This window comes from Crotalus tigris, unplaced genomic scaffold (genome assembly GCF_016545835.1).
Source record: "Crotalus tigris isolate CLP2741 ecotype Arizona unplaced genomic scaffold, ASM1654583v1 scf7180000019794.865796, whole genome shotgun sequence".
NCBI classification, from domain to species: domain Eukaryota; kingdom Metazoa; phylum Chordata; class Lepidosauria; order Squamata; family Viperidae; genus Crotalus; species Crotalus tigris.
This window is the reverse complement of record NW_024097714.1, coordinates 443,252-458,019: the sequence shown is the minus strand read 5'-3', so window position 1 is coordinate 458,019 and position 14,768 is coordinate 443,252. Positions and strand designations below refer to the sequence as shown.

The following is a 14,768-nucleotide window of genomic DNA, read 5'->3' as shown; positions in this document are numbered from 1 at the left end:
TGTGGGGGTTTTTTCTTCCTGTTTAACATCTACATGAAATGACTGGGAGAGATCATGCATTGGTTCTGGGTTCAATAACACCAGTATTCCAATAATATTTAGCTTTACGTTTCTGCCATGAGTAATATTGATGAAACTGTAGACCTATCCTGAGGTCCGGAAGCCTTGATGAAGAAAAACATGCTAAAACTGAAACCTACCAAGGCAGAGTTATTATTTTTCCATTGAGGTTCTCAAATAATTCACATGGCACATCTACACTGCAACCTTAAGCTGTTTCAGTATTGTGAGCTACCGCATGGGAATTGGACAATTTCCCTGCTGTTGTGCTCTCCCATTACTTTGTTCTAAAAAAATCCATAACCAATCATTTCATTTCTATGGACAGAACTTGCTGGACATAAATACCTTAATGGGTGAGTATAATATTATATATCACACACACATACAAAGTTAAAACATCAAAATGCACATATATTGTCATACTTGAATATACCATTATTGTAAGTCTCTTATGAATTATTTCATTTTTAACAATAAATAATCAAAATATCGTTGATTTACAATTTCTAAAATCAGGACTTAGCACTCACCCCTTGTTGTATGCTATCATTGGCTCTATCTGTAAGTTCTGATATGATAAGCAAGGCCGCTGCAATGCAATGAAATAACATGAATTTATGAAACTTATAAAGTAAAATTATGTACTATTATTATTATTTTTTACTACAGCCTTCTATGTAAAGGGCTTTTAGCATTCTTTCAAAACAATACTTTTCCCCAGGAGAACAAAGGCTTTTTTTTTTAGTATAAATATATTGTTTCTACTGCGCAGAAACCATCATAGTTTAAACATAAGAGTTGATGTTTTATAATCCATTATCTCATTCTACAACCTAAAGAATTAATTCTGCCTTTGCTTTTACAAAACAAAAAGAATAATTATTAGAACGGGCTGATATTAGAAATAACAGGATGATCTTTCCACGTATATACTAGAAATATAAACTGCCTGCAATTAAGGTATTAGAAGTTTCTAATGTAGCCACACCCTTTCCATATGGTAGAAATAATATAAAAAGATAAAACAGAAGTTCCATTCTAATTCTACAATCTCATGAATCATAGAACAAAAGTTTCTCTTTTAACTCAGAGATTAAGTTTTCTGCTGCATATGCTTAAAAGCCTTGTTAATTGTGAAGTCGTGTCCGCGACCCCATGGACAACGTTCCTCCAGGTCTTCCTGTCCTCTACCATCTTCTGGAGTCCATTTAAGTTCACACCTACTGCTTCAGTGACTCCATCCAGCCACCTCATTCTCTATCATCTCCTTCTTCTATTGCCCTCAATCTTTCCCAGCATTAGGCCCTTCTCCAGTGAGTCCTTCCTTCTCATTAGGTGTCCAAAGTATTTGAGTTTCAACTTCAGGATCTGGCCTTCTAAAGAGCAGTCGGGGTTGATGTCTTCTAGGACTGACCGGTTTGAACGCCTTGCAGTCCAAGGGACTCGCAGGAGTCTGCTTAAAAGCCTAATTCAGGCTAAACTTCTCTTTTTTGTCAATATAGTTGACAAAGTTAAGTTTGAATCAGAATACATGTTAAGAGCCCTTTAAGAGTGTGTGGAGTTTTCAAACAAAGTCCTTATCACACATCCCACAAATTTAGTCTCCTAGGTTCTTAATCATGAAGATAAAACCTAAAAAATTCAATAAGGACATTTAGAATTCAAAGTCATATCCTCAGTTATCAGAAAAGTAGGACTTAGCAGAATCTTTTATTAAATAACCATTAAACATGCTCTTCATTCTAGATAGGCATTCTAGAATGAAGTGCATCTAATCTAATGAATTCTGATTTCATTAAAAATTCAAAACAAATAGATGGCGTCAACTCAAAGCAACATGAACTTTGCCATTCCCAGCCCTGGGTAAAATGAGGTTGTGTAAAATTACCTTGTGTATCTTCATATTCAGCAGAATCAGGGCAGAGATTATTCAAGTAATCTGTGGGGAAAATAGGATTAAACATGTGTCAGAAATCTCAGATTGTTTTTGATCTGCTAATTAATCTAACTACAACTATCTAAATAGCAGAGTTAAGATCAGCGTCTCGGGGTTTGTAGCCCAGAGTCATAGGATGCTACAGACCTTCTTCTTGATGAAATGGGACCCAGCTCCAGAAAAGTCAAACTCAACCTATCTCTTTCTTCCTTTCCATTTCCTAAACTGTCCTGCAATAAAAGAGGGAATATACTGTATATCTTCTTTTTATACTGTATATTTTTTTTCTTCTTCCACTAACTCCTTTACTATCATTGTTCTGCTTGACATGGCCCACAGATTCCTCACTAACTGCCCCATAATACATTTGCCAACTTTGTCTCAGGAACCAGCCAAAGCCATACACAGCTGACCTGAAAGGATGGACAACTTTATAACAGCAACAATAACATCATTCCACATAGTTTTCCTGCATCATGTTCATTGTTTGATTTTAAAAAGTGTAACAAAGTTTAATTGCACTTTTCCACAGAGCCTGAGACACTGGAATGCTTTTTCACACTGTTTTCAGCTTTAATTATATTGCTGCTCAGCCAAAGCTGAAATTATTATTGTTAGGCTTCACATCAGGACTTGGCAATAAATCAGAGCTGCCCAGACATTTAAGTCCTTATTCAGCACTTGGATTTTGTTGGCAGGAGACTCTTGGACATGCCAGATAGGCATGTTATGCCAAACAAGAACGAAGCCTTGAACACAATGGTTGCCTGACCATTGCAATGCAAAGAAATCACAGATGCTATATACCAGGGGTGTTAAACTGCTGGCCCTTGGGCTGGATGCGTCATGCCAAAACCGCACCCACCCCATTGCCGACAATGGAAAAAAAGTCATGATACATCGCAACATGTCATGTGACGTTGCGAGTTTGACACCCGTAATGTATACTGTATCTCTGATAAATTCTGTCTGCCTGACTGCCTCTCTCTCTTTCTCTCCCTCTCCCTCTCTCTCTCTCTCTCTCTCTCTCTCTCACACACACACACACACACAAATAAAATTTATGCCCATTTCACCCATGTAAAACAAAAGCCATACAGCCATATAAAAGGGACATAGATAAATACAAAGTTAAAAATAGGAGTAAAAACACATTAAAAAGTTTAAAAGGCAGGCAGAGTGCCCTCAAGTCACAAAACCCTCTCAGAGCCGCATATCATTCTTGGACCCCCCAAGGCAGTTAGCAGAGCCAGGTCTTGACCCTCTTTCAGAAATCCAGCAGAGTGGGGGCTTGCTTCACCTCTGGGGGCAAGATGCTCCATAGGACAGGGGCAATGGCAGAGGAGGCTCTCTTTCTAGATCCTGCCAAATAAAATTCTTTGATTGATGGGGTCCATAACATATCCTCCCTGCCTGGCTGGTGGGACAGGTTGATGTAATTGGTACAAGATGGTTCCTCAAGTAGCTGATCTCATAAAGGGCTTTAAAGGTCTAACACCTTGAATTGGACCCAGAAGCAAATTGGCACCCAATGCAAGTCAATAGCAGAGGTGTTACATATGCAACTCTCGGGGTGCCTAAAACTGTCTGTGCCACTTTCTGCACCAGCTGTAGCATCCAGATATTTATTCTTCAAGGGTAGTTCCATGTAGAGCATATTGTATTAACCCACGGAGATGATCAAGACTGAAAGAAAGGCTTCTCAATTTAAAAAGAGCATAACTGGTGCACAAAGTTGGGCAAAAGCCCTCCTAGCCACAATTGCTACCTCCTCCTTAATGAGTGAGTCCAAGAGGACCCCAGATTATGCATTGGAGCCATCTGAGGTAGTGCAACCCCATCCAAGACCAAGGATAGTAAATCCCCACATACAGAGGACCCTCATCTTGCCCTTCAGAGCTAGTGGATACATAGTCTCTGGATGGCCTGGAACTGGTAGTAGTGGTGATTGCACTATGTTTACATCAAGTTTTCTCCTTGCCAGAGTCGGCTCTTATAATTGTGATTAATCACATATAGGCAAACATAAACTAATTCTCAGCAGCATTCTGTTTAATCAAGAAGATCATACTTAATGCTGGTATACTTGAAACCAGATATAGATGCTGTGAGGTAACTGGTATGAGCGGAAACTTACATAGTCAATATAAAAGTGATGAGGGACGCTGTTCCTTGTGGAGCTCTTTGGACTAGTTACTAAGTCACTCAGGGAAGAGCTGCTGCAATAACCAATTTGCAATATCTGTGTAAGTTATACACAAAGACGTCTCTTGTGATTTGAGGCATTGCTTACCCCAGCTGATGAATCATTGTGGTTTACAATAATTTCTCCCAAATGTGCATAGGAAGTTAGAAATCCTGCAGCTGTAGTGCTTTGGCTATGCTGCAGTAGATTTTATTATTCTAATTTAGTAATACAAATGAAAGCAGCAGCATGGGGAAATGATACAATGCTGGCATGTGATGAGGAAGCCTTTTAATGAGAAAAAGGGAATGTCTGTTGTCTCTGTATTAGAGGAAAAAAAGAGTTAAACCAAGAAAATAAGGTACAAATCCTGATGTAATTTAAGAAGCTTGTCTGAAATGACCAAGACCAAATAACTTCAAACTTAAAGATGCCACTCTGTGTATTTACAGGGGCTATTATAACATTATAACAGAGTTAGAAGGGACCTTGGAGGTCTTCTAGTCCAACCCCCTGCTCAGGTAGGAAATCCTATACCATTTCAGACAAATATTCAGACACTACATTCTGCAACAATAGTGGGATATTTATTGAACACTAAAGACTATAAACACTTCTGTTTCTTACTACTTGAGTCATCAGAGACAAATAAAAATGCATGGGGATCAACCATTCAAAATCAACACAGACAGAATTGAAATCAATAGATATTTTCCCCCAAAGCGGAGGGAATCATTTTTTGCAATAATTTTGGTTCCTAGGAAGCCCACAAACTACACCTAAGAGTAACAGTTACTCCTGCTAATGTTCCCCAGCATCCCTTTATCAAAAATTATGCATTTTCTAGTCCCACTTCATGACTACATAAGATATGAAACACAAATTATGGTTTCAATTTCCATAGAAATGAAGAGGTAACATTTTCATCTCTGAAAAATTTCTTTAGTGACAAATTTCATTAAATAAACCCAGTTCTTTTCATATACTTTCTTTACATTTTACCTAGGCCTAGGAACTTAAAACAGTTTGGTTCAAACTGAAGACATTTTCCATTATGTGAAGAGGAGAGATGAACAATAGAAACCATCTGTTTCCTAAGATGGAAGGTAGAGAAGATTATCCCTTAAATTTCTATAGCCAAATATTATTGGGAGAGGGGGAAATGTTAGAATTAATCAACGGAATGGCTTGTTTCCAGATTTTGTAGGTTTTAAAAAAGAGATTAGACAACCAATCGGAATGGTATAGGGCAAGGGGTCTTCAAACTTGGCCCTTTTATAACTTGTGGAGTTCACCTCCCAGAATTCCTCAGCTGTGCTGGCTGAGGAATTCTGGGACTGAAGTCCACAAGTCATAAAAGGGCCAAGTTTGAAGACCCCTTGTATAGGGTCTCCTGCTTGAGTAGAAGACCTCCAAAGTCCCTTCCAACTCTTTTGTTCTGTTATTCTTCAGAGTCTGCAAGGGCAGACAAGCATGGCTGCCATGGGATTTTCAGGATTTCCCCCTCCTCAGCTATCATCTGGTAACCATTCAATTGAAGGGGGCTTCCCACTGCCCCAGCAATGTGTCACTAAATCAGCTGCAGAAGTTTAAACACTGGCACTTAGCTTTTCTGATTTTTCTTTTCCCTTTCCCCTCACCTTTTCCCTCTTGAGTTACATCCCAATGCCTTCCCCAAATTGCAAAGCTCAGCAAAGCACCATTTGCTTTAGAAAGCTGTTCAATTTCCCAGACAGAAGTATTTGTTGTTCTCAGAAAAATCCAAGATGTTTCAGGAAATTGTAAATGAAAAGCTCAAATCTTTCATCCCACCTGCCAAGTATTCTATGAATTACCAAACTCTCACAGTAGGAAGTTCTTGCTGCAGTTCGTTTAATTTTAGTCTCTTCGGATTTGCGACTGTTGTTATAGTGATTGTTTTATAAACCTAAACTATAGTTCTCAACTCCTGGGACGGGCTATTCCTGATAATGTTCATAATGCATATTGATGAAATCAATGGACTCGTAAGAAGCGATAACTTGGCATTAAATTCAGTCAGCCAATTTTAGCCAGTGAGGCTTTTCAACTATTTGGGATACCTCACAGATACCTCATCAGAAACAAAAATGAGATATTGGCACATAGGCATTAATGGTGAATTTTGACTAGAATATATGACATACAGTTCCATCAAGAATAACAAATGACTGAATGATCTGTACATAGTTTCAGCACATAATATTTACCATATTTAATATATGACAGCTCAGAAGATAGTAAGCTCACAGATTATTGTAGAGCAATGTGCCTCATCTCTGTATTTTGTTTTTATTAAATTCAAAATAGAATGAAATACAGGAAAAATACATAGCAATCCCAACTGATTGATAAGAATCTTATCCTGCCTTATCTAATGCTGCAAGTGGGACACTGGCTAACATTCTTCACTATTTTAGATCAGCTTTAATGCTGCAAACTTAAAACAATAAAACAGAATGCATTTTACTTTCTCTTTCCTTTTAGCTCTCTTTCTCTTCCTTGATTTTTAAAGAGGAAAAATGAGAATCATTTCAAAAATGCAAATTGAGGACAAATTGCAATGGCTAAATTTGCAGGTGCCACAGCCTAAACAGGAAAGTGAAGTTTCCTTAATTATAAAGATGATTTTTTTTTACCTGTAAGTAGCATATGGTACTGGAATATGCGCTGCACCACTTTCAAGAGCTGGTGTTTCACATTCAAGGGACTGCCATCACGAACCTGCTGTCCTCAAAAGAAGGGAAGAAAAAGTGTAAAGGTTAGAGTTCCAACAAGCAGAAAATAATATGAAACTGGTCTTTTTTTACATGAAGATAGTAATCACCTTTGCAAAGTTTCACACACATTTGTAATGGCATATCGAAGTATTCCCTAACAATTAGGCAGTGACATATTTTACAATAGAAGTGTGTTAATAATCCTGAAATTAAATGTCAAAAGTCTTATTTATGTTGTGGTTGAAGCCAGAGATTATGTTCCAAGTGGAATTCTGAACCTTGTCTAAACTACATAGTATTTTTATATTACTGCTTATTCACTGATGCTAGCTGGACCGATCCTGACCTAAGCAGGGTTGACATTGACATCTTAGGCCTAATATAAATTAACAGACATTTCCACTAGAACTAGACATTACTGTTATATGCAGTCTACTAGGCAAGAGTTCAACTTAAACACATGAGCTTTGAGTGCACTGTGGAAGTTTTGACGCATGCTCAGTGTCAGAGAGCTACTGAAGAAATGGATGTGACTTCATTGCTATTTGGGAAGGCATGACCCATTGATCTCAATTCTACTGTCATCTATTTTGACCAGATCACAAATAGTAAAACCTAGATGTTTCTACTCTTTTATAAATGTAGCAAGGATCATAGAGGTAAAGGCTGAACAGGAAGCAGACTGTTCTTTTCCTTTGAATATATCATTTTTGGCAGCAATTTAGGACTCATTAGCAAAAGAAAACCATTTCATCTTCCAAAACAGAAGCTCTGAATTTAAATAGCAACATGGAAAAATAAACACAGACTTAGCTGAAAAAACAACGAGGGTCACCATCATTTGATTCACACAATTCAGAACAGTTTATCACAAAACAGAGTCAGGGGTGAGGGGTGTGGCATAAGTTATCCCTATCAGGGATACTGTAGTGACGTCAAGCACCAGTTTTGGATTGTTGTGTTTCTAACTAGTTTCTCTGGTCTCTTCAAGACAATCAGACTTTCCATTTTCTTACCCTCCTCAATTCAGCTCAAACTTCACCTTTGGAAATATTGACTATTTGCATTCAGACATCAGGAAATGAAGACCATTTTAAAACAATACCACATTAAGACATTTGCAAGTCTAGAGAATTGTCAGCCAGTCAGTGCTTGTCCTTTCTGGCCAGTCAATGGTTTGTTGACTCAGTCACCAAATACCCCTGTGTATGTCCTCTGTTTTCACCATGCCTGTACCTAGAAGGAACTCCAGTTCCATTTAGCAAAAATAAATTACTAGTATCTCTGTCTTTTGCCCTCCTTGTATTTTTCTGTATTTATAATGCTGGGGCAGAAAGTGTGGGAAGCTGCTGTGGGAGAGAAATTAGATGTTTAATGAATAGGAAAAAATGTATTAAAAGTCCTAACACCTGATGATGTTACCTAGTTGGGTAATGAAAAGTCTGCAAGAAAACAACCAAGCTCCAAGAACCCCACAAAGTAAGCTCAGCCAACTGTTTCCTCTTCTTTCCCCTTCTTCTCTTGATTCCTCCTATGTCTAAATTTACACTATAACTTCTCCAAGGGGAAGGAAGTCTTGTCATCAATACAGTGATGGTAAGCCAAAGGGATGGGTCTCTACAGGTATAACTAACCAGGTTTCTAGGATGAAAACTGCTGTCAGTACCATCTTAAACAACTATATTCTTGATTTTTAACTATATCACAAGGGGAACAAATGTATTTTTTTATCATAATGCACAGGAAAGCAATTCATAAAGCTTGATCAGAAAATACATTGCTCCCTCACAATGACTCATTTTCAGTTTTGATCAGAATCAATTTTAGAACTCATTTTCTTCCTTCTCTCTTCCTCAATTGCTATAATCCTTTTAATTTACTCATATTGGGATACCATTCTGCCTGAGAAAATCATGAGAAATCCAGTGGTGGGATTCAAATATGTGAACAACTGGTTTCTTTGTGTGGATGCCACTTCCGGAAGTCCATTCTGGGCCTGGGCAACAAAAAATTAGCTACCAGTTCTGCCGAAGTGGTGCGAACCAGCTGAATCCCACCAATGGAGAAATCTCTTTTTCTCGATCTTTATGCTTCTCTCACACATATATTACATGAACCTTCTGAGCTCAAATTTATGGCTAAAATAAAAATTCCATTAACTCCAAGCGAAGGGCAGCATAAAAGGCTAAGACAAAAACATTAGTGTCACAACCCTTGCCTCTTATTTAATAGGGACCACACTGTTCCCATGAAATATATTTTTATCCTGTTTTCTGGGTCCTTGCAGGGGAGATGACGAAGAGCACATAATAAAAACCACTGATATTTACACATAAAAGCATCTTCAGAAGTGTTGCACAAATATCAGCAAAGTCAGTCAAGGCTGTGCATTCCTCCTAAAGAAGCTAAGCTTAAAAAAGACCAAAACTCTTTTGGAGAATGGATCAGGTACTAACTTCTGAGATACTTTTCAGGTATGCAAATAGTTAGAACTGGATAAGCAAGTGCTGAAAATATAGGCAAAATCCAGGTTCATTTTATCATACATGGTGGTCTTGCAAATATATGAACACATACTGGATAAGCCTAAGAATCACAATGCGAAAAATATTTAAGATATAAATATTAATGAAACCTGAAGCTGTTCTTTTAGGTATGAAGAACAAGCCAATTGAAAAACAGTTTGGGGTGCTATTCTTTCACATGTGAGGCCTGTACTTGCCTAAAACTGGAAAGAAAAAGAGATGCCAACTGTTGAAGAATGGATTTTGAAATTGATTGAATTGGCAGATGGCAAAATTAACTACTTTGATTAGAGATAATGGACTAGACAGCTTTATAAGAGACTGGAAATCGTTTGTGGACTTTCTACATGCTAAATATAATAACAGATGGTTAACAGATGCATTTGAAGATTAGTGTAATGTTTAGTTCAACCTGTTGACCGCTTTTTCTTCATATATTTAGCTCAACAGGTTGAGTTAAACATTACACCAGTCTTCAAATCCCTCTTTTTTTTGGACACTACTTTTTTTTCTTTTTTGTTGTTGTTAGGGTTGAATGTATGCTTTTGTTTCATTGTGTTTGTTTGTTTTATTGTTTTGTATTTTATTTTCTATGATAAAACAATATTTTTTTTTAAAAAAGCACTTGATAAGCAAGAGCTTAATAAGTGCTTCTTAAAACTATGGTAACCTAGGGATGTGGTATAATCCCAGAGTGGTGCAAATTGTGTGTGCAGAACAAGATTGAACATGGGAGAAATGCTCTGGATACATAAATTAAATAGTGATGGCGACAGAGGTTTGAGAACATCTTACTACAGTGCTTTGGAGTGCTGGGACAGCTGGGGAGGGGAGAGGGATGATGGCAAAGTATTGTGGCACCTTAGCTATAAGAAAATATAAAAATAAAATTGGTAGCTAGGACAAAGCAGGAGTTTCTACCAATGGGAATGCACCCGTTCTACAGTTTCAAAGGAATTTTGAGGAAATGCTGCTGAAACAGTATGTCTGGAGCAGCAAGAAACTCTCATGAACTGCAAAAACCTATGGCATTGTGGAGCCACAGGGACACAACATTGCTCTGCCTAGTGCTATGATGAGCATTGGAAGTGCCTTAGGAGGTATGTTTAAGGAATTCAAGAGAGCCGCTTCACATAAATAATACAGAATTCATAAACCTAGATCCAGTGCCTGCTAAATCCATCAGTCATACATCCTGATTGAGAGTAGGGTCCCAGTTCTGATGTATGTGCAGAAAATCTTTTCTTGTCAAGGGGCATTAAGGAACAGTTACAATTTTCTCTGACATTAAGGAAGCAAAGTAAAGATAAAGGTTTCTCTGTCCAATTGTGTCCGATTCTAGGGTGTGGCGCTCATTTCTGTTTCTTGGCCGAGAAAGCCAGTATTTTCCGAAGACATTTTCTGTGGTCATGTGGCCAGCACGACTATACGCCAAAGGTGTATGGAATACGTCCCACTGAGGTGGTACCTATTAATCTAGTTGCATTTTGCATGCCTTCAAACTGCTAGGTGGGCAGGAACTTGGGCAGGAATGGGAGTTCACCCCGTTGTGCGGCACTTTCTAGCTGACAAGCTCAGCATCTTTAACTCCTGAGCCATCACACCCCTAATTAAGGAATTAATTAAGGAAGCAATTTACATATAGATGCTAAAACATCAGAGACACATATGTTTTAATGAGCATTTGCTTATGACTTTTCTTTTTCTTGGGCCAGGAAAAAAAATTGATAAAAATTTTGCCTCTACTCTATGGCAGCAAGAAGATGCAGTCCACAAGGCAATATAGTTCTAGATAATTAAAAAAAAAACAATTATTGCAAATCAGATATCTGCATTTGCACCAAGGATTCCATAGAATTTTCAGACAGATAAATACATTCAACAAGTGTTGATAAATGGTCATTTTAATGAATTATTATTACTGGTATTTCTTATATGCTGTAGAGGGAGACATATTCCATATTTCAAGCAGCTGATAGCCAATGCAACACTGAAAATACAGTAGCCAATTTATTCTCATAACCTTTTTTGTCTCTTAAGTAAATGTTGCCACTTCTCTCTTCTTTACAAATAAAAAAGTGATATATATTCAAACTAAAATTAAACATATATTTGCACTGTTAAAAGTCATACTAGCCATCCAGCAAGAAGCAGAAAGGGCAATTGAAGTAGGCACCATTTTTTCCCCTAAAATAGGATTGGAGTTAATTCACAAGTGAAACTATTCAACAAGTGAGGTGAAGCTTAAGCAGGTAGATAGTCATTTATGTGTGTATTTCAAATTTATTTGAGGATGGTCCTGATAGGTCCTAAACCTTGCCTATAGTTTTCTGCTTCAGAAAATACAAGGAAAAAGAAAAGGCAAGAATTATGAGCTAAATTGCATGAAAAAATTGTAAAATGTTGATCTGATGCAGAAGATAAGGGATACATGAATATGCCAGCAAAACATTTTGAACTGGACCTAGACATGAGAGACACGTGTTCAGATCAGTCCTCTGATGTAAACTGAGCACCCACAATTTAACGTTCTGTTACTCATGAAAATAAATAAGATGTAAATCTTTTTGCATGGTTTTATATATTAATATTTTTGCATTAATACTTTTCCAGTGGAACAAAAAGAGAAGCAGAAACATATGAAGCATATAGCAAAAAATTGGGAGATGATGAAGACATAAAATGGGAACAAATATCCCTGACCAGTCAAGTTGTAAGAATACAAAAGAAATACTTTAGAGGCCATAAGGAAATCAAAGGACAAGAAACACACTGAGATCTACTGTATATATCAGTTACCACAGATGGAGAACCTAGGGAGTAAATAACTATTGAATTACAATTCTTGCCATTTCCTACTCCATGGTTGCCCCTGCATGTGAGAATGAAAAATCACCCCTCTCCCTCCCTCTCCCCCCTCCCTTCCTCTCCCCCCCCTCCTCCTCCTCCTTCTCTCCCCACATAGCCTTAATATGTATTTGTACTCTTCCTGGTTTACTTTCTTTTTAAAGCCATTCTTGAATTGAATTATCGCTAATATCAACTTCCATGCTCCAAACTCTTAGTTGTTTTAGAGAGGGAAGAAGGGAAAGAACAAGAGAGATAATAGTAGAACTACAATAATAAAACAACATGACATACAAACACAAAGAGACTTTACCTCAAACTCTTTAATGATAGTATCCAGCTGGGAGGATTTAAGGCGAACATCATCCAGCAAAGCCAAATTCCTATCAAACTGCATGATGTAAGTTGTGTGGTGATTAAATCCTGATTCTCTGGAGAGGAAAATATCAGCCACTTTCTGGTGTTCTTCCCTAAAACCATTGAGAGCAAAGGGGAAAAAAAGGAATAGAAAATTCTCCATACTTAATTTAGCTAGATAATCTTTTTCATCAGGACTTTTAAATGACATTAACCAGAAATCGAACTCATAAAGATTGACTTTTGTTCCAATAGTAAATCCACATATCTTGTAATGCTCCAGTTTGATAAAGTCCCAGTTGGTTCTGATTCCTGCTAGGCAGTAAGGGATGGTCAAATAGTTGGTAAGCTATAAGATATGACTGGTAGTTTGTGTTTCTTTATAAATGCAACAAACGTAACAAGCAAAATAGTTAAAAAGCTTGTATATTCATTTTATTTTTTTCTGATTTAGTGTGATTCTTGCTCATAAGCATAGAAGGGACCTATATACTTCCTTATGTTGGAATCCTAAATTTCCAACAAAATGAAATAGTAGCTGAATGACAGAGAAAAATTACCTAGGATTTACTGAAGATGAAACTACTGTGTTTTAATAGATAAATACATAACTCTTGATCAGGATTGGTTCTGTGTAATGCACATTTTTCTAACAGGCCTTATATATCAATCAATTTTTATTATGGTCACAGACCAACATTACAAATAAAAACATTAAAAACAACAATAATCATAATAAAAGATAAAAATAAAGGACAGACAAAATAATATTAGGATTGGTGGTGGATTATCAGTGGGCAGTTAAAGTCTACCTAATTTTGCATACAGCATAACAGAATTTGCCCACATTCAGAGAAACTACTTAGTACTGATTTGATAACAAGCATTATGTAAAGGTTTTATATTTTATGATAAAGCAGGTAAATAAGCAAACTGTATCACACTTATATTTGATTTTCTAAAACTTCTGAAGAGAAGGTGTTTTCTGAAGCTTTCTAAACACTGGAGTAGGAATACTGCCTTAAGTGTCATTCAAAACCCCATCTAATTATATTTACCAGTTAAGAACTTTTTCTTCCAGTTCTCCTAGTATTTCTTGGTGTAGATTATAGATTTCTGGGATTTCTTTCAGTCCTTCCTTGAGCTTTGTTTCTTCATGATCACTGTCATACTCATCTCCCAGCACTTTTAAGACAGCTTCATGGAAATTCTGTAAACATACAATTTACAATATTATCTGCTTTAAGTGTTAACAACTTTTGTCCATATCTTGGTCACGATGCGTTTTAGTTAATGCCATTACCATCTGTCCTACTAGCTCACTTTTACTTAGGAAGTCAAGGGCAATTTGATTAATAGTAAACTTTTGATGTGTGAATTTTCTCTCACAACCTCAAATTAATAGCTTTTGAATCTGAGAGAGCAAACTGTATTCTTCATAGCAGAAGTACATTCATGCAAATGTTTCTTACATGAAACTTCTGGATTTAGATAAATGGAGCAGGTCAGAAAATGATCATTTCTTGGTTTCAATCATTTCTCACTATATCATCACTAAAGACAAGCATTTTGCTAAAATCTCTTTTTTTCTATAATTGCACTAACATTATCAGTTGCTGAAGCATGAACTACATAAACAGGAGATTTACAAGTATCATGAAATTAGGTTAAATTTTCAATATTTTATTAATTAGTTTCAGTAACCAAATGTACTACATCATTTTAAAAACTACCAATCTTGTTAAAATCCAAGTAATGTATCATTAACAAATCAATAGTCAACCCGTTATAAATCATAAAGTGAGATTATGAATTACAATCATTTCTGTTCAAGCAATATAGATTTTATGCTAACAGATAACATAAAATCGGATGTAGTACAAACCTATTTATTTATTAATCAAATTTATATAGCTTCCCTTCTCATGAGAAGTTAGAGTTAAAGTTCAAAACTGGTTACCAAGTTGAGTTAAAATCTGAGTCACATTTTCTTTTAAAACATCAGACTATTTTAGACATAAATACCCCCAAATCTTAATTAGTTTTTTTTTTCAGGATTAAGAACCAAGAGTACTTTTCCATGGGAAGTGTAAAGTGTCCTTGCACCAATTAGCAAA

The 14,768-nt window shown here is 36.7% G+C and overlaps 1 protein-coding gene across 5 annotated transcripts in view; it reads right to left on the bottom strand.

The window, feature by feature from the left end:
- FGD5 (FYVE, RhoGEF and PH domain containing 5) overlaps positions 1–14,768 on the bottom strand; it is a 166,470-nt gene that overhangs the window by 28,226 nt on the left and 123,476 nt on the right. For 4 of the 5 annotated variants that reach the window (XM_039364535.1, XM_039364536.1, XM_039364532.1 and 1 more), the window contains exons 6-10: positions 13,710–13,861; positions 12,608–12,764; positions 6,842–6,929; positions 1,952–2,002; positions 594–652 (exon numbers count right to left, since the gene is read on the bottom strand). In XM_039364535.1, coding sequence (XP_039220469.1) covers positions 594–652; positions 1,952–2,002; positions 6,842–6,929; positions 12,608–12,764; positions 13,710–13,861 — 507 coding nt within the window. The remainder of the gene's footprint in view (positions 1–593; positions 653–1,951; positions 2,003–6,841; positions 6,930–12,607; positions 12,765–13,709; positions 13,862–14,768) is intronic. The other variant, XM_039364534.1, reaches the window with a different exon arrangement.